This window comes from Protopterus annectens, chromosome 15.part0 (genome assembly GCF_019279795.1).
Source record: "Protopterus annectens isolate FY-2018-M chromosome 15.part0, PAN1.0, whole genome shotgun sequence".
In the NCBI taxonomy this organism is placed as follows: Eukaryota; Metazoa; Chordata; order Ceratodontiformes; family Protopteridae; genus Protopterus; species Protopterus annectens.
Window position 1 is genome coordinate 67,960,864 of NC_056749.1, and position 22,150 is coordinate 67,983,013.

Consider the following 22,150-nt stretch of genomic DNA (forward strand, 5'->3'; position numbering starts at 1 on the left):
GATGTACTGTCCATGTTACACAAGCATTTTTACACATTCCAATCAATGTGGCTGCTTGAAACATGCAGAAAAATCTACTTTAGTGCTAATAGTGTATTAACTACATGGAGAAGCTACTATGTATGATAGAGTATGAAAGAGCTACATCATGTGTGTAATGAAGTTAATGGTACATCATATAGTTTGGGCAGAAGACTGGGAGCGTATTGACTTCTGATGTGGACTATGTAATATAGCCTACAATATGTGATAAGGTCCTTCGCCAAGTTGCATCATGTTGTGAAGACTGCACACTCTGATGTCCATGGCTGATCTACACCGTGTGACAAAGTCCACTGTTCATCTATGTCACATAGGGGGGACTACACACTGTGAGGTCCACACATGATCTACACAATGTGACAAAGTCCAAAGTCGATCTACATCACATAGTGTGGACTGCACACTGTGATGTTCACAGCTGATCTATGCGATAAGGTCCGCAGTCCATCTACATCACATAGTGGGGACTGCACACTGTGATGTTCACAGCTGATCTACATCATGTCATGACAGTCATGCCATTTCTATAAATGTGGCCATGCTGCATGCAAGCCTAAAAATATGTTTGTGCATCATTACATTTAAAGTTTATGAGTATGGTGTTTTCCTTCTGACTGTGGAGAATCCCTCTCCTATCCATAGTACCTTTCTATCAAAATCTATGGTGTTTCAATGGCTGCAGGGAAAAAATGGAAAATCTCACAATCATGTACAGTTTTCTATTGCCAGACAGAGACAGAAAATGTTCTGCTAGAAAAACTTCAGAAACGTACAAAAGTAAAAATTCAGTCATGAATATAGGCAAGAAAGATAAGCTAGCGACAAACTGCAGAGAAGCAGTAAAGAATTTAAAAAAGTCATTGAAATAGTACATGGTAAGACTTTTAAAGACAGTTACTAACATCTATTGTACTGAACACATTCTGATACAGGGATGCATTTGCTCTATGCTTATGTAGAATTCCTATCTTATGACACCAGAAGGATAGGATAACTTTTCACAAGTTTGACATTTTCTTATTCTAAACACCACCATGTTAACATCAAAACATACTTTCACTTGATGTGTGCAAGCTGAAATGTCCTCATCTGATAGTTATACATTTATGACCTTGCATTTACCAGCACTGAAACCTAAGCACCTAGCCAGAGGTTTCTATGCTCCCTTTGATCTGTTATCCATTTTCTAAGCATCTGATGCAGGTTTGAGTCACCTGTAGTGAAATTCTTCGTACCCTAAAGCTGCTGGGCACAATACTGTAGAATCTGACACAACAGAAGGCTGTCTGAATCTTGAAGTGGCTGTCAGGTGAAGTTTCTTAACATCCATAATGTGCAATTTAATTATGCACCAAACGTTGCTCCCCAGCTATTTAATAATACCAAATATTGTTCTTTAAATTTCAGCTACGATTGCTAGTGTCTCTGCTTATGAGGTTCTGTAAAACATGTCATGTGATTCATACCTGTCAGTAGCAAACAGCAGCTCCTGGTGTATGTAATCCCATTTGCGCTCCACAGCAGCAATGTAATGTGTTCGTGTAACTCCATCAGCAGGCAAAACCCAGCACGATAGCAACAAAACAAGAAGGTCCCACATCTTCACGTTTTCTCTACTCATATAGCAAGACTGTTTGGGAGAGGGACAGTACATGTAATCTAGTCATGAATTATTCATTGCCTTTATTTCTGTAAGCTGTTGGGGTGGGGAGCACTTTCTTAACTTCCTCTGGAAGATTTCAAGTAGAGGCAGATCCCAGTTAAGTGCTGTTCAGATGATTTAGTAAAAATGAGAGCAGATGCAAGGTACCTCTTAAAGCAGCACATGAGGAAACCACTGCAGGAAACAGTAGCCTGTATGAGCACTGCCCCTTGACCCCTGACTCTTCTCCCATAGACAAATTCCACTGAGCACAACAGAAAGCATGCCCTCTCCCTCTCTCAGTCAGTGTGAGCCGTCAGTAAGGCTAAGCTCAAGTCATGATTTCTTGATAAGTAACACAGCATAAGCAGAACAGGCAGAATGGAGAGGAAACATCATTTAACTAATTTGTAGCTGTATCATATTTGGCAGTAAACATTATAGTAATTGGCTGGAATGAAAATAACTCATAAATTCTCTCTAATTTCATTATCCAGTTACCCACCCTTCAAGCAGTCCATATATCCTGTCTGAAGGTAAAGAATTTTTGTTATAGAAAGATGCTGTGACATGCACAGCTTTGCTTTATAAAGGAATGAATTTAATACTGATGCTTCAGGGACTACAGAAGACAGCATGTTTACAATAGTTACTTTTTTATCATTTTGTGATGTATACCATAGAACATCACAAGCTCATTCAGTCATACTGTTACTGGCATTAGAGATCCAAGAACACAAACTGCTTTTACTGTACACGTGACCTTTACTCCTGCATGAAGTGGGAACATCTGCAAGGAGTGCGGACTGCTGCTTAGATTCCCGTTGTCAACAGCATGTGCATGTGGTTTGTTTGGGTCACTTAAAGTTCAAGCAGGGAGTCCGAGTACTGAATATTTGTGGGTCACCCTTCCTAGCACTGTTTACTTAGCAGTTGCTCCAGTTTACTATTTCCAGCGATAAAACTAGTTTATTCTGTACTGGTCTATACAGAGCATTTTGAATATTTTGTGTTATAACCTTATAACCTTCCTAAAAGACTTCATTGCATCTTCATGATTATACTTTACTTCTACATATTGCTACAATAACAGAGCTTTTATATACACTGAGTTTATAACCAGTCTGCATGACTCTCTGATTTTCCAACCACACTGTTTATCTTTTTTGTAAACCTTTTAGCCAGATAGAGGTCATGGTGACCTGAAGCTGAGCCAGTTAGACAAGACTTCTGTCCACCCGGCATTGGTCTCTGTCTGGTCTTGTGGATTTCCCATCTTCAGCTCATCCTGGGAGATCCTAGACATTTTCAGGCAAGTTGGGGGATATAATACCTCCAGTGTGCACTAGGAGTATCCTGGAGCCCTCTTCATTGTCACATATACATCAGCGGGAATTCTCTCAAGGAGGTCAAACCAATTCCACTGAGTACACCGAATCCAAAGGATTAGCAGCTGTTCCCCAGTACATTCCCAGACTGTTGAGCTCCTCACTGTTTCATGACCAGCTAGGCCAGCTAATCTGTTAAGGAGCCTTATTTATGCTGCCTATATCTGTAACGCCATTGTTTCAATCAATACTAAAAGACTTCATTGCATCTTCATGATTATACTTTACTTCTACATCTTGTCTTCAATAACAGAGCTTTTATATACACTGAGTTTATAACCAGCCTGCAAGACTCTGGTTTTCAAAACACACTGTTTATCTGCTATCATGAAGAATTCTCCAAAGCTAGTTATGAAAATAAAATTGCCAAAGATTCCAAGGACAACTACAAGGCATTCTTTAGTTATGTCACAAATCTAAATAGCAATGCTCAGATCTGCTCAGAGCTACAACAGAATGGCATTAAATATATTGATCCCAAGGTTATTGCCAATATCCTGGCAGATCGATTCAGTACCAACATCACCCAACTCTCACCCCCTAAAGGGCCCATCTCAATACCAAAAGATTGCCAAATTCCGGTACTCACGACCACACAGGTAAGAAAAATGCACACTCCAAAGCTAAGAATACAGCATCCATGGGACCAGATGACATCCCGGGCTGTGTACTACATGAACTACAAAATTAACTGGCACCTCACTTAAGTGTCATGTTTAATCATAGCCTCAACTCAGGCTTCGTGCCCAATGAGTGACGCACAGCTACAGTTATCCCACTCCACAAGGGGGATCCACCTTGGATCCCGGGAACTATCATCCCTTCAGTCTGATGAGCCTGATCTGCAAAGCCATGGAACACATTATCATGGAACTTATAAACAAAGACATTGGCAACCTTCAAACACTGGACCCCACCCAGTTTGGTTTCGTAAAGGGCTGATCTTGTCTCCTCAACCTGATTGACTTCTTCGAATCAGTCTCCCGAGCCGTGGACAAGGGTAAGGTGGTCCACACAGCCTATCTGGACCTTGCCAAGGCCTTTGACACCATCCCCCACTCTGGAATCATAGATAAACTTACTAAGCTGGGCATTAATCCCTACGTCACTCGATGGGCTGCCAACTGGCTTACTGACAGAACCCACACTGTAAAAGTAGCTGACTCAAAATCCAACTGCAGACAAGTGACAAGTGGAGTATCTCAGGATTCAGTCCTGGGACCGCTCTTGTTTGGCATCTACTTCTCTGAAGTACAGGCCAGCACTAAGGGACTCTGGCTAACACCATTTGCAGATGACTGCAAACTGGGAGCCATTATTGAATCCCCAAATTATGTGGCTATTCTACAAAAGGGCCTTACAGAAACAGATGTTTGGTGCCAGAGCCATGGGCTCAACCTCAATGCCAAGAAATGTATAGTTATCCCCTTTGGCAAAAAAACATGTACCCATGAATTACCACATAAGTAGCAATACACTAAACACCGAAAGTGTGATAAGAGACTTAGGGACACAGGTGGACAGTGGTTTCACCTTCAATAACCACATCGCCACAACAGTCAGGAAATCCTTCTATGTGGCATACCTCATCACTAAGAGCTTTTCATCCAGAAAAAAGGAGGTCATTGTCCCACTGTACTCATCCCTCATTAGACCCATTATAGAGTACAACGCCCCATTTGGTATGTACCTCACAAGATATCTGCAGCAACTGGAAAGGCACAGAAATACCTCACTAAAAGAATCACAGGCCTAAAGCAGATGACCTATGCTGACCATCTAAAAAAACTCCAGCTATACTCTGTCACATATCGCCTACTCAGAGACGATCTCTGCTTAACACACAAGGCCATGTCATACCCCGTGCTGTTGGACATGCTACACTTCCCTCAGAGCCACACGCTCCAGGGATCTAAACCTGGTCATCACAATGAACAAAACATGCTGGAGGGATAGGTTTCTGACCCAGAGATGCCCCAGATTCTGGAACAGACTGCCCATACATGTCAAGGTCTATGGCCTTCTTCAAAAAGAACCTTGATGATTGGATGGGAGATAGGAAATTCACCCTGGCGATAAAGTCAGTTGCCCTGCTAGACAGGGGACCAGGGAAGTAAATATTGTGGGAAGAAATATCCAGAGAATTGTTATGGCTAGGCTTGTATAGGCCCTAGGGCCGATAGCCTAGTACCAACCTATGAACCTATAATACCCAAAGATCAGTTTAATTTCTCCATGTCTTATGGGTTTCTAGTGCCATGAAAGGAATGGTTGACATTCCTAAGTTAAAGTAAGACTAAAGTTCATGAAATTAGTATTATTTCAGTCTTTGATATTAATTGCAGCACCCACGATGTGCATAGAACTGACTGCTGTAATTCATATGGAGTTACATGTATCGGTAGCATATCCAAGTATGACTGTCATTTTTTTTTATGAGACCTGTTGCTCCTACTACTGTTGTAACAGTCTGGGTATCTTCTTTCACTTTGCCCTCATTTCTGCTTGCAGTTCCTGGTAATTTATGACTTTAGCCTTGCTCTACGTAAGACACTGAATCAATGGGTATAGCGATTTCAATGATCGGTGCTACTTCTCTCTTATTTTCATGGACTGCGCTGTATCCGGTTTTCACTCATCTATCTTCTAAATTGCTGAAAATGGGTGATCCCATGTGATATAAACGTCATTCTCCACATTGTTTTGTGGCTCATTTTTCCAATGCTTGGCAGTTACTTCAGTATTGTAACATTTGCCCAATCCTACATGCTACAGTCTTTCCACATTATTACATCTTTCAGTATACAGATTCTCTGCCATTAGTGTATCACTCCCAGCAAGAAGATGTATGTCTTTCAGTTCTGTTTTACAGAATCTGCATTTGTCTACTTGTTAAATGGACTTTGTAAATCAACGTGTACATAGTCCACTTTCCTGGGGCACCAATATTAACCTTCATCTTTTGGTTTAAATTCACTTCTTAACCATTTCTGTATCAGATCCTGAGCAACTTCAGGTTGTTCTAGGGGTTTTCTGAACTTGCAAGTATATTTAAGCCATTTCCACATTTATGTCTTTTCATCTGATCCTTCAGCTTGTGTTCTTCTTATTCAGTTGCTGCCTGATTTTTGTATACTTCTGGTTTGATTTTCATTCCCACCTGACACCAATAGGCTTCTACTCAACTAGGCAGAGAAATCATCTGCTTGTGATGAAGTTAGCACATGTATGCAGTCCTATGATTGTGGCGCTGTCCATGTAATCAGTGTTGAGAAGGCCCATATCTCCTTCAGAAGGAGGAATATATAACCTTGTAACCTTGGTATACACTGATTTGTGTATCTCCTTGATAAGCATGAAGTATTTTCCTTGTTTTCATGTCCACCTGATCCAAAACTGTTTCAGGCCAGTCAATCACCCCAAAACTTTAAGTTAGAACAGGAAGAGGAAATTGGTTTATAGCTTAGACTTTGTGCCTAAATGTCAGGGTTGTTTTAAGTGCTAATTTTAGTCTTGTAAAATATTTCTTACTGAGATTTCTTCACATTTGTTCATGTTTTATTGTTAATCCTTCATCAATACCCAAATATTTATACATGCCCTCCTGCTCAGGTTCCTTCACATCACGTCCCTGTCCCAGATTGATATTTTCCTGGTGCTGCAGCTTTCCTGCTTTAAATGTTATTTTTACATATTAAGACCAAGTGACATTCTTATTTCATCTGAGAAAGTTTTGATCATTTACAGATGTGCTTTCAGTTCATCAGCTGATGAGCTATACAGTTTAAATCATTCACAAAAAGAAGATAAGTCTTTACACTTTGTTTTCTGGGAGCCAAATTGTAACCATGACCTAATCTGTTAAGTAGACAGCTAAATGGGTTACGGGCAATACAAAACAGCAGCGGTGACAGTGTCATCCTGGAATATCCCCATTTGAATTTTTATCCCTGGGATAATAATTTGCGTGACAACTAAAGGAGGCGGTGTATCAGTTCATTAAATATAAATACACATCCAGATTAGTTAGCATGATTCCCTGGAGATACTTCAGGTGCAATTAACTGTTAGTAGGACACCTATTCAAGTCATTGCCAGCTATAGGACCCCCTCCATAAATCAGGACATCCACTCTACCCATTTGGATCTACTTGAGTCTGTCAAGATACATCCGGACACCCTGGTTTTGGGTGACTTTAACTACCCAGCCATTGACTGGGGAAATCACTTGTGCCCAAACTCACTTGCCCAAAGATTCCTCAACTTTTAACTCTAATGCCCTGGACCAGCTACTTAATAAGGGGTGCTAACATCCTGGATCTGGTGCTTACCAAAATGGGGGACCACTGTCATGGTCTTCCCTGGTGAGAGCTGACCATAAATCAGTCTCAGTCACCATTACTATTAAACCGGAACCCCCTCCCTAGCACCAACTAAACTAAAAATACTTCTCCAAAGCAGATTACAACCACTTATGGGATGGTATAAATACAGTGACTATAAAAAATGTACACACCCTTGTTAAAATGCCTGTTTTTTGTGATATAAAAAAATGAGACCACAATAAATAATTTCAAAACTTTTCCCTCCTTTAATGTGACCTATAACCTGTACAATTCAATTGAAAAACAAATCTGTTAGGGGAAAAAAATAATAAAAAATAAAAAAGTACAATAAGCTGGTTGCATGTGTGCTCATGCTTAAACTAATACTTTGTTGAAGCACCTTTTAATTTAATTATATTCAATCTTCTTGGGTACGCACCTGCTATCAAATAAAGAGGCTCTGATTAACCCCAAATAAAGTACAGCTGAGCTAGTAGGATTTTCCTGACATTTACTCAGTTGTCTGCTACAGCAGAAGCCTTTCTTCATAGAGAGCTTACAAAGCATCAAAGGGATCTCATTGTTGAAAGGTATCAGTCAGGAGAAGGGTACAAAAACATTTCCACAGCATTGGATATACCATGGAACACAGTGAAGACAGTCATCAAAAAGTTGAGAACATATGGGACAACAGTGACATTACAAAGAACTGGACATCCTTCCAAAATTGATGAAAAGACCTGTCAAAAACTGGTCAGGGAGGCTGCCAAGAGACCTATAGCAACACTGAAGGAGCTGCAGGAATTTCTGGCAAGTACTGGTTGTGTACTACATGTGACAACCATCTCCTGTATTCTCCATATTTCTGGACTATGGTGTAGGGTTGCAAGATGGAAGCCATTTCCTACACAGAAAAACATCCAGGCTGACTAAAATTTGCAAAACAATACATCAAGTCTCCCAAAAGCATGTGGGAAAATGTGTTATGGTCTAATGAGACCAAGGATGAACTTTTTGGCCACAATTCCAAAAGGTACGTTTGGCGCAAAAACAACATCTGATGTCACAAAAAGAACACCATCCCCATGGTGAAGCATACTGGTCATACTGGTGGCAGTATCATTCTTTGGGTTTGCTTTTGCTTTAGTCAAGGTGGAGGGAATTATGAACAGTTCCAAATACCAGTGGCTTTTGGCCCAAAACCTTCAGGCATCTGCTATAAAGCTGAAGATCAAGAGGAATTTCAACTTTCAACAGCATACACTGTTAGAATCTCCTTGTGGTCTGACTGGAATGCTTCTCAAACAATCTGGAACTATATAACTGATAAGTATATTTCTTGGCACTTTTCAGAGTTCTGCATTATCTTAATTTTTGCCGACTGAATTATTTTATATATTTCTGACATTGTTTGCTGTGTTCTCATCTATTCTGAAACTGGTTTCCCCCCTATTCTTGTGGTGGTGGTGTTAAAGTTTATAAAACTGGTCTAACATTGTTTTTAAGTGTTTTTCCACTGTTGAACGGTTGAGGGCAACACACTCAAGTGTGATAGCCATTTTTCTGCTTTAAAAGTGTTTTACTGTATCTGTTTTAATTTTTGAAAAACAAAAAAAAAATAAAATCGTATCTCTCTACTCATTTCACGACTTTCTATAACCAGTAGAGTCCGGTTTTCAGATTTTGCTGAATTCTGGGCTATTTGGTAGTTTCTGTGTTGCCCAGCCCTTACTAAGATAGAAGGAAGCTTCTCTGTTCATCAGTGAGAATGGTGAGCTTTGAGCAGCCTATCTGTCGCTGGAGGAGTGGCTTCAGCTCAGAATCTGTAGTTTTATTGGCCATTTTGGGCTATTTCTATCCCTTTCTTCTTTCTGTTTAAATATCCCTGTTTGTGTGGTTTTGTGCTTAATGCAGCACTGTTTAACTAGGGTTAAACTATTCCCAGTGGCAGAAAGTCTTCTCTTTTAATTTTCCCTTAGAACTAGCCAGTTTTCTAGTTTTAGCACTCAAAACTGTTTCCTTCTGCTCAGCACTTGTTCAAAATTCATTGCAAGCACTAAATAATCTACAAATTACTGCAGCACTCAACTTTCTTCACTTGTTAAGAAGAAAACAGTTTTAGTACTTAAATTAATAAGCACATATCCAGGCATGTCTAAAGGTCAGCACCCGGTATTTTCCCCTGTCCATCTGATGAATGTGGGCATCTTGGGGCAATGCAGCAATTGCTTCATGTATGCTGACAACCCTCTCCTCCTACCACCCAACACAACCTGTTAGAGATGCACTTATATAGCCAAACTGAAAGCCAAGCTCTCTCCAGCCAAGACTGTACTAGACAGTCAAGAGGAGAAGGTAAACACCTGCACCACACTACACTCAACAAATAGTCCATCAAAACTGCACCACCTAAACCCACACATAGTAACACAAAACGCACACCTACATTCGCACAGAATCTCAATAAAAATCTGTCCAAACGAAAGAGACTTCCAAAGCTGAAACACAAGCAACCACCACCCCCAACACTACCCAAATGACACATAGCCCACAAAATCAGTGTGCCACTCAACCTCAGCCCATAAGGCAAAACAACGTACCCAACACACTAGTCATAGGTGACTCTATAGTCAGCCACACTGATGCCCCACTCACCAGGCTAAACAAGGAGAAAGATACTGTCAGCTGCCTGACGGGTGCCAGGAACTGCCACATAATGCAAGCACTCAGGTCACTCCACAACAAGTACAAAGATGACTCTGCCATTGTCCATGTTGGTGTGAATGACCTGAGACATACCTTCCTGGACTACATGAAAAGAGACATGGTGGAGCTCTCGGATCATGTAGTCCAGGCAGGTATGACCCTAGCCCAGTGTAGCATCCTGCCATCACCCAGAATGATACCAAAATACAAGGACAAAATGACTGACTTCAACAATTGGCTAAGCTGCTGCTGTCACTCTTAGGGGATCCAGTGTTTGTCTGCCTGGGACGACATGATTGACAGACTACGATGCTTTGCTAGAGATGGCCTGCACCTGTTGCCCCTGGGGATTCCGGATACTGGCTAAGGCTCTTCCCACCCCTATAGTGCCTTTTTTAGGCAAGGTTCAAATGACAAACTCACCACAGTAGCAGGTATAAGTAAGCAAAATGTAAGGGTAATGCTACTCAGTGCTAGAATTCTAACCCTCAAAATGCACTCACTTGAGGCACTCCTTAAAATGGAGAACATCGACATTTGTGCAGTGATGGAGACCAGGTTCAAGGGTCTAGATAACACCCCCTGCATTACCAGCCTATAACACATACCACACATTTTGGCAACCTAACCTGGACCAAAACACTAAAGGAGAAGGCATGTCCATATTCATTAAGGATATCCACACCTCCAGGCTAGTTGCTCAACATAATGCATCTGAAATTATCCAAGTGCAACTAACACTGGGCAAGACTGCAATCAAGGTTGTAGCTTGTTACAGATCCCTGCCATGCCCCAGGATGCCCACTCCATGTTTCTTGATATGCTGGGTAATATTAAGGTACAGCTCAATCCCCTAATAATGGGCAATTTCAACTACCCCACCATCAACTGGGAAAACTACTCATGTACTAACTCATTTGCTTAACACTTTCAGGAATTCATAAATTCCAATGCCCTGGATCAGCTTGTCCATACCCCCACCAGGGGCAGCAATTTCCTGGACCTGGTCATTCCCAATATGGGCAACCGATCTTCCACGCCAGAGGTCAACTCCTTGCTGGTCAGATCCAACCACAAGCTAATCATCCAAGACATCAATATCCCGCCCTACCCCCCATTAAGGAAACCATGGTAAAACAATTCTCCAAAGCCAACTTCATGCTTCTTAAGACAGAAATGGCAAGCTTCACGATGCCCATACAGATGGAAAATAGAGGTATGACTGCTGAATCCTATACAAATGCACTATATAAGCACATACATGAGAGCATGGATCGTGCCATCCCCAACAGAACCAAAATGCTACCCTCCAAAAAAAGGAAGCCAATCTGGTGGTCCACTACCATAAACAAACTCTACAATAGATGGAAGAAGCTGTTGCAAAAAAGAGTAAAATCCTCTGATTGCAGGAACTCCCTGGTCAGCCTCAGTAAGAAGCTGAGATCCCTCCTAAAATCCTCCAAAGCTAGTTACGAAAATAAAATTGCCACTGATTCTAAAGACAACCACAAAGCATTCTACAGTTATGTCAAGAATCTCAATGGTGACACTCAGATCTGCACTGAGCTACAGCACAATGGCACTAGATACACAGAACCAACTGATATTGCCAACTTTCTGGCAGATCGGTTCAGTGCAAACTTCACCCTCCCCTCACCCCCCAAAGGGGCCCATCACTATACCGGAAGAATGCAAAACCCTTGTAATCACGGCTGCATGAGTAAAGACCATACTCTCCAAAGTCAAAAACACAGCATCCATGGGACCTGACAACATCCCAGGCTGCGTTCTGCATGAACTACAGAACGAACTGGCACCCCACCTAAGTACCATGTTCAGTCATAGCCTCACTTCAGGCTTTGTGCCTACTGAATGCTGCACAGTGATGGTTATCCCACTCCACAAAGGGGGCACCACCACAGACCCCGGGAACTACTGCCTCATTAGCCTGACATGGAACGTAACATCTTGGAGCTTATAAACAAGGATATAGGTAACCTCAAATATCTGGATCATACTCAGTTTGGGTTTATAAAAGGTAGATCATGTCTCCTAAACCTGATTGACTTCTTTGAAGCAGTCACCAGAGCCATGGATGAGGGTAAGGTGGCACACAGCCTATCTTGTCCTCGCCAAGGCTTTCAACACTATCCCTCACTCTGGAATTATAAATAAACTCACTAGACTGGGCATAAATCCCTATGTCACAAGATGGGTGGCCCAACTGACTCACTGACAGGACCCACACAGTGAAAGTAGCCGACTCCAAATCCAACTTCAGACCAGTGACAAGTGGAGTACCACAGGGCTCAGTCCTGGGTCCTCTCCTGTTTGGCATCTACTTCTCAGACGTCCAGGCTAATACAGCAGGTCTTTGGCTAGCAAAGTTTGCAGATGACTGCAAACTAGATGCCATAATAGAATCGCCTAAAGATGTAGACATTCTACAAAGGGGCCTCACTGAGACTGATGCTTGGTATCAAAGTCATGGTCTCAGGCTCAATGCCAAAAAGTGCATTGTCATCCCCTTTGGGAAAAACACTGTACCCATGAACTACCACATAGGCGGTAACCTACTAAACACTGAAAGTGTGATAAGAGACCTTGGGACAAAGGTGGACAGTAGTCTCTCCTTTGATAATCACATCACTACAGTAGTCAGGAAATCCTTCCACATGGCACACCTTATCACAAAGGGGTTCACCTCCTGAAAAAAGAGGTCATTGTTCCTCTCTACTCATCCCTCATGAGACCCATTATAGAGTACAATGCCCCATTTGGCATGTACCTTACAAGACATCTACAACAACTAGAAAGGGCACAGAAATACCTCACTAAGAGGATTTCTGGCCTCAAACAGATGCCATATGCAGACTGTCTCAAAAAACTCCAACTCTACTCCATTGCTTATCGCCTACTCAGAGGTGACCTCTGCCTAACATACAAAGCCATGTCAAACTCAGATCTGTTGGATGTGCTACACTTAAAGAAACCCCAATCCCTCTGAGCCACATGCTCCAGGGACCTAAACCTTGCCACCAAAATAAACAGAACATGCTGGAGGGATAGAGTCCTGTCCCAGAGACTTCCCATGCTTTGGAACAGACTACCCATTCATGTCAAACAAATATCCTCATTAGCCCTCTTTAAGAAAAATCTCGACAATTGGATGGGAAATAGGAAATTCACACAGGGGATCACTTCTGTGGCTCTGCTAGACAGGAGCACAGGAAAATATCTTTTTTGGGTGGTGAAAGTCAGGGAACTTCTTTGGCTAGGCTTATATAAGCCCCAGGGCTGATAGCCTAGTACCTACCTTTGAACCTATGAACCTATGAACATGATAATGACCCCAAGCATACATCCAAATCAACAAAAAATGGCTTCATCAGAAGAAAATTAAAGTTTTGGAATGGCCCAGCCAGAGTCCAGACCTAAACCCAATAGAAAATCTGTGGGGTGACCTGAAGAGGGCTGTGCACAAGATATGCCCTCACAATCTTACAGATTTGGAGGGCTTTTGAAAGGAAGAGTGGGCAAATATTGCCAAGTCAGGATGTGCCATGCTGATAGACTCCTACCCAAGAAGACTGAATGCTGTAATTAAATCAAAAGGTGATTCAACAAAATATTAGTTTAAAGGTGTGTACACTTATGCAATCAGCTTATTGTGAATTTTATATTTTTTTATATATTTTTCCCTAACAGATTTGTTTTTCAGTTGAATTGTACAGGTTATAGGTCACATTGAATGTGGGAAAAGTTTTGAAATGATTTATTGTTTTCTCATTTTTTATATCATAAAAACCTGTCATTTTAACAGGGGTGTGTATACTTTGTATATTCAATGTAGCTTCACTGCACCCCCCCCCCTCAGATAGAACTGGCAACTATACCAAGCTCTACACAAATGCTTTTATACAAACACCTGAACTGCATTGACTCGGCCGTACCTGATAGGACCAAAACAACCTCCTCATGGAAGAGAAAGCTTGTCTGGTAGACAACTGCCATTAACAGGCTTTACAATAAGGGCAAGAAATTGCTGTCTGAGTAAAAGGGAGCAAGTGCTAAACTGGAAACAATCCATACATAGCTTAAACAAGCAAACAAGACTTCTTGTGAGGTCCTTCAAAGCAAACTATGAACCCAAATTAGCTTCCTCAACTAAGGACAACCATACGATATTCTTTAGTTACATTCATAACCCAAAAGGAAAGGTCCAGATTTGTGCAGAACTGGCAGTTAATGATACCACATATACTGAGCCTGTGGACATTGCTAACCTGTTAGCCAACAGTTTATGTGAAAACTTCATTCCCCTGTCCCAGCCATACTTACTCCAAGACATCCCTACCACCTGTCCTCTACCTTGTATCTCTAAAGAGCAGGTCAATGGTCAAATACACAGCATCCATGAGACCTGATAACATCCCAGGCTGCATCCTACATGGGCTCAAACAAGAATTAGCAATGCCATTGGGTACTCTCTTCAATCACAGTCTAAGCACTGGCTTCATCCCAGCTAAACAGAAAAAGGCCACTGTTATCCCCTTGCACAAAGGTGGTGCTTCCACTAGCCTTATCTGCAAGGCCATGGAGAGAATCATTGTGGACCTTAATAAAGATGTTGTTAACCTCCAAACACATATTTAAAATTTGTCCCTATTTTTGGGCCTTTGTCCCAGTTTAATTTATGGCTTTGTCCAGATTTCTTGCTTTAAGAGGTTGAGAGGTATGTGCCAAGTAGAACAAGGAAGTATTTGTTGGTTGGAGTAAAAGCATAACAGGTGGAAGCCAGAAGAGGGTGAGTGCTGCCACTCTAGAGAGAAAATGGTACTAGGTTATTTACAAGTGGTTTAAGTGGCTTACATCTGGTGGTACAGAGCCACTGAGCGTCTCGTGATGGAGAGTTATGTAAGGGATTTAGTTAAGGTGGGGTTAACAAAAAATAAAAGGAAGGGATATAGAGCTACGGAGGTAAGAGGTGATATTGAAATAGTGTGTGGTTTTTGGAGCGGGGTTTCAGCTGTGGATCATACTATTCACACCATAAGGGGTGATATAGAATGATATGATGACAGAATGATATGGGGGTGCACTTCCTACCAGAAACCAGTGATATAAAGCTGAACTAGTAAAAGATGGTAGTGGTATTGGAATAAAGATTGTGGTAATATGAGTGCAGATGTGGCCCTTCACTAGTCAACAAATCTGCCAAAGTAACCAGCAGATGTGTACTACCTACAGTCATTACTAGTCTTTTTTCTGGACCACAAAAAATCCTGCTAACATCCCCCAACTAAAGGAGCAGATGTCAAACTGGATCAGTACCTCCCCTAGTGACCTCTGGGAGATAAACTAGGCTTCCTTTAGTGAAACAAACTAACCTGACCTTGCCTGTTACTTTTTAACAAGGACACTCCTAACACACATAATATAAAACTTCCAAGTCATTTTGTCCACTGAAAGAAATAGAGACCTCTGAATGATTTCTGATCTCCAACAGCTTAAAAAAATCTATAGACCAAACTTGGTCCAGCTGGGAAAGTAAAAGGTAATAAAACGGCACTCATTTACAGAATGTCCAACTCTGTAATGATACTAGAACATCAGGATATGAATAAAAGCTAAACACTTGAGAGAAACAAGTTTGACACCTAGCCAATCTAAAAAACAATCTGGGCACAATTGAAATAATCTAAAACAGAAAAATGAATACCACCCTGATCCATACATTAGGTAAATAACTTTGCCCAAAAAGTTCTCCCAAACTAATTTCTTTCCATACTCTCCATATGACTGCCCTACACTGGAATCCTGTAAATACTATGAGCCTCCATTTTAACTTCAGGGGAATTGCTGTTTGACTACTTAACCTGACTTTGTTCAACGTCATAGTAGCCAAAGTATAGATGGCCTTTATCATTGCTTTATTAAAACTTGCAAAGACTTTATTATTTACCAGGTACAAAACCTTTTCCATCCATGCAACGTGGAAAGCTGCAACAAATTTGCCAATTCATAAACCCAGCTCTTTAACTTCTTAGATTTAAGACCAGTTTCATTACAGGTCAATCCACAATTATTTGAAAAGTAGTACAGAAATAACTTTCAGAGCATCTCAGCAAAAGCAACCTATTCTTTAGGCACTTGCATTGATTCACCAAAGGAAAAAGCATTCTTACTGTCCCCCTATCACTACATGATATAATTGTGATGAACACTAACGCACTTCCTAACCCCCTATAATTACATAACATCATTGTGACTAACAATATCACACTTCCTAACCCTTATAATTACATAACATCATTGTGACTGGCACTGTCACATATCCTAATCCCTATAATTATATAGCATCATTGTGACTAACACTATTGCACTACTTAACCCCCTATAATTGTATAACATCATTGTGATTAACACTTCCACCCTTATTGCTCCCTTCACTATATGACATCATTGTGACTAACACTATCACACTTACTGCCCCCATAATTACATGACATCATTGTGACTAACAGTATCACACTTTCTAACCACCTATAATTACAAAACCTCATTGTGACTAACACTATCACACTTATTGCCGCTACTACTACATGATATCATTCTGACTAACACTATTGCACTTCCTAACCCCTATAATTACTTAACATCATTATGACTAATACTATCACACTTCTTAAACTCTTATAATTACATGACACCATTGGGACTAACACTACCACACTTCCTAACCCCCAATAATTGCATGAAATCATTGTGACTAATACTATCGCACTTTTTAACCCCCTATAAATACATAACATCATTGTGACTAACCACTTCCTAACCCCCTATAATTATATAATATCATTGTGACGAACACTATCGCACTTCCTAACCCCCTATAATTATATAACATCTCTGTCACTAACACTATCACACTTCCTAAACACCTATAATTACATAACATCATTATGACTAACACTATTTCACTTCCTAACCCCCAATAATTGCATGAAATCATTGTGACTAACACTATCGCACTTTATAACCCCCTATAAATACATAATATCATTGTGGCTAACATTATCACATTTCCTAACCGCCTGTGATTACATAACATCATTGTGACTAACCACTTCTTAACCCCCTATAATTATATAACATCATTGTGACTAACACTATCGCACTTCCTAAGCGCCTGTGATTACATAACATCATTGTGACTAACCACTTCCTAACCCCCTATAATTATATAACATCATTATGACTAACACTATCGCACTTCCTAACCCCCTATAATTACATGACATCATTGGGACTAACACTGTCACATTTTCAAACTCCCTATAATTACATAAGTTCATTGTTACTAACACTATCCCACTTCCTAAACCCCTATAATTACATAATGTCATTGTGACTAACACTATCACACTTCCTAACCCCCTATAAATCCATAACATAATTGTGACTAACACTATCACACTTATTGCCCATACCACTACACGATATCATGACTAACACTATCACACTTCCTGACCCCCTATAATTGCATGACATCATTGTGACTAACACTATTGCACTTAATGCCCCCTACCACTACATATCATTGTGACTAAGACTGTCACACTTATTGCCTCAACCACTACATAACATCATTGTGACTAACACTATCACAGTTCCTAACCTTCTATAATTACATGAATTCATTGTGACTAACACTATCACATTTTCTAACTCCCTATAATTACATAAGTTCATTGGAACTAACACTATCACACTGCCTAACCACCTATAATTACATAACATAATTGTGGCAAATACTATCACACTTATTGCCCCCTACCACTACATAGCATCATTGTGACTAACACTATCACACTTCTTAACCCCCTATAATTACATGACATCATTGGGACTAAAACTATCGCAATTCCTAACCTTCTATAATTATATGATATCATTGGGACTAACACTATCACACTTTCTAACTCCCTATAATTACATAAGTTCATTGTTACTAACACTATCCCACTTCCTAAACCCCTATAATTACATAGCATCATTGTGACTAACACTATCACACTTCTTAACCCCCTATAATTACATGACATCATTGGGACTAACACTGTCACATTTTCAAACTCCCTATAATTACATAAGTTCATTGTTACTAACACTATCCCACTTCCTAAACCCCTATAATTACATAGCATCATTGTGACTAACACTATCACACTTCTTATCCCCTTATAATTACATGACAAAAATGGGACTAAAACTATCACAATTCCTAACCCCCGATGATTACATAACATCATTGTGACCAACACTATTGCAAAACTATCACACTTATTCCCCTTTACCACTAGATAACATCATTGTGACTAACCCAACATATTTTAGAGTAACCAAATAAAACGAAAAGAAGGTACCGACTGCAGACCAAATGGAGATATAAAACTTTTCAGACAGTTTAATGAACCAAGTACATCCAGCTTATGTACTTAAGAGTGTTAATTAAACAATTGAATAATTGATTTAAATATAAAATAAAAGATCGATTGAACACTAGTATAAGGCAATCATTCTGCTTCAGAAAATATATACTTCATGTACAGAAAATAATATATGAAAATAAAACCAACACCTACATGTAATGTAAAAATTGCTTACTAAATATTCCAAATGCTACATTCATATATATGCTAAATAGATTGTAAATATTAATATCCAAAATAAAATCTTAAATTATCTTAAGGACCTTAAGTTTCAAAGACATTTTATAGAACAGGTCTCATTGAGACCTGGAGGTTTCTCTTGTCCTCAACAATAAATTCCAGTGTCCTCCAGGATTAATGATTTTTGCACTACATAAATTTCTCTTGAAAACACTGCCAAACAAACCACACCTCCAGCTGCAGCTTTCAGCAGTGCCAATTATGTCATGCTTCTATTTTGCAAGACCAAGCCAATTTAAGCATGATATATGAACATCTACATGCTATTTCCAAGAGAAATATTGGGAACGCCTTGCCAAACATATAATAGACAATAATAATCACAAATTTATTTATGGTAGTAAAAATCATTAAGGACCCTAGGGGGACCTTGAATTTATTGTTAGAGGAACAAGAGCTGCTGCAGCTAAAACTAACGCTCCTCCAGGTCTCAATGAGACCTGTTCTATAAAATGTCTTTTGAAACTTAAGGCCCTTTTTAAGATAATTTAAGATTTTATTTTGGATATTAATATTTGCAATCTATTCAGCATATATATGAATTGTGTAGCATTTGAATATTTAGTAGCAATGTTAAAGCAATTTTTTACATTACATGTGACACGCAAAGTATTTTAGGTGTTGGTTTTGTTTTTCATATATATTATTTTCTGTACATGAAGTATATTAGTTCTGAAGCAGAACTTTTTTAATGATTGCCTTATACTAGTGTTCAATCGATCTTTTATTTTATATTTAAATCAATTATTCAATTGTTAAATTAACACTCTTAGGTACATAAGCTGGATGTACTTGGTTCATTAAACTGTCTGAGGAAGTGCGAGGAATATTCGCATGAAAGCGCTAACCATTAAAAGTTTTATATCTCCATTTGGTCTGCAGTTGGTACCTTCTTTTCGTTTTATTTGGTGGTTCATCTGTTTCGTGGTTTTATATTTTAGAGTAACTCTATCACACTTCCTAACCCCCTATAATTACATATCATCATTGTGACTAACATTATCACAATTTCTAATCCCCCTGTAATTACATAATATCATTGTGACTTACACTATTGCACTTTCTAACCCCCTATACTTATATAACATCATTGTGACTAACACTATCACACTTCCTAACTCTATAATTATATAACATCTCTGTGACTAACACCATCACCCTTCATAACCCCTATAATTATATATCATCATTGTGACTAACACTATTGCACTTCCTAATCCCAATAATTATATAACATCATTGTGACTAACACTTGTGCACTTCCTAACCACCTATAATTACATAACATTATTGTGACTAACACTATTGCACTTCCTAACCCCTATAATTATATAACATCATTGTGACTAACACTATCGCACTTCCTAACCCCCCTATAACTCCATAACATCATTGTGACTAACACTATCACACATATTGCCCCTACCACTATACGATTTAATTGTAACTAACACTATCACACTTCCTAACACCCTATAATTACATGACATCATTGTGACTAACACTATTGCACTTATTGCCCACTACCACTACATATCATTGTGACTAACACTATCACACTTATTGCCCCTACCACTACATAACATCATTGTGACTAACACTATCACACTTCCTAACCTTCTATAATTACATGAAATCATTGTTACTAACACTATCACACTTTCTAACCCCCTATAATTATATAACATCATTGTGACTAAGACTATTGCACTTCCTAACTCCCTATAATTAACTAACATCATTGTGACTAAAACTATTGCACTTCCTAACCCCCCATAATTACATAACATCATTGTGACTAACACTATCACATGTTCTAAACCCCTATAATTACATTACATCATTGTGACTAACACTATTGCCCTGCCTAACCACCTATAATTACATAACATCATTGTGACTAACACTATCGCACTTTCTAACTCCTGTAATTACATGACATCATTGTGACAAATACCTATCATACTTATTGCCGCCTACCACTACATAGCATAATTGTGATTAACACTATCACATTTTCTAACTCACTATAATTGCATAAGTTCATTGTGACTAACACTATCACACTGCCTAACCACCTATAATTGTAAAATACATCATCTGTGACTTTCTAACTCCTGTAATTGCTTGGCAAATACTATATATCACACTTATTGCCCCCTACCACTACATAGCATCATTGTGACTAACACTATCACACTTCCTAACCCCCTATAATTACATGACGTCAATGGGACTAAAACTATCACAATTCCTAACCCCAGATAATTACATAAAATCATTGTGACCAATGCTATTGCAAAACTATCACACTTATTCCCCTTTAACACTAGATAACATCATTGTGACTAACCCATCATATATTTGACTAACTCTATTGCACTTCCTAACCCCCCATAATTATATATCATCATTGTGACTAACGCTATTGCACTACTTAACCCCTATAATTACATAACAACATTGTGACTAACACTATCACACTTCCTAAACCCCTATAATAACATAAGATCATTATGACTAACACTATCGCACTTCCTATCCCCTATAATTACATAACATCATTGTGACTAACACTATTGCATGTCCTAATCCCCTATAACTACATAACATCATTGTGACTAACACTATTGCACTTCTTAACCCCCTATAATTACATAACATCATTGTGACTAACACTATCACACTTTCTACCCCCTATAAATATAAAACATCATTGTGACTAACACTATGGCATTTCCTAAACACTTATAATTACATAACTTCATTGTGACTAACACTATCACTTATTGCTCCCTACCACTACATGATATCATTGTGACTAACATTATCACACTTCCTAACCCCCTATAATTACATAACATAATTGTGACTAACACTATCACACTTCCTAACCGCCTATAATTACATAACATCATTGTGACTAACACTATCGCACTTTTTACCCCCTATAAATATATAACATCATTGTGACTAACACTATCGCATTTCATAACCCCTTATGATTACATAACATCATTGTGACTAACACTATCACTTATTGCTCCCTACCACTACATGATATCATTGTGACTAACATTATCACACTTCCTAAACCCCTATAATTACATGACATTATTGTGACTAACTCCATCGCACTTATTGCCCCATCACTAAATAGCATTGCGACTAACACTATTCACACTTTCTAACCCCTTATAATTACATAACATCATTGTGACTAACACTATCACACTTATTGCCCCCTACCACTACATGATATCATTGTGTCTAACACTATCACACTTCCTAAACCCCTATAATTACATGATA

At 39.3% G+C, this 22,150-nt stretch overlaps 1 protein-coding gene across 1 annotated transcript in view; it reads right to left on the bottom strand.

Annotated features, from left to right (window-relative positions):
• The window catches only part of F8 (coagulation factor VIII), a 2,728,596-nt gene extending 2,726,668 nt beyond the window's left edge, over window positions 1-1,928 (bottom strand). The window contains exon 1 of the mRNA XM_044057714.1: window positions 1,509-1,928. Coding sequence (XP_043913649.1) covers window positions 1,509-1,696 — 188 coding nt within the window. The 5' untranslated portion in view covers window positions 1,697-1,928. The remainder of the gene's footprint in view (window positions 1-1,508) is intronic.
• Window positions 1,929-22,150: the final 20,222 nt, after the last annotated feature.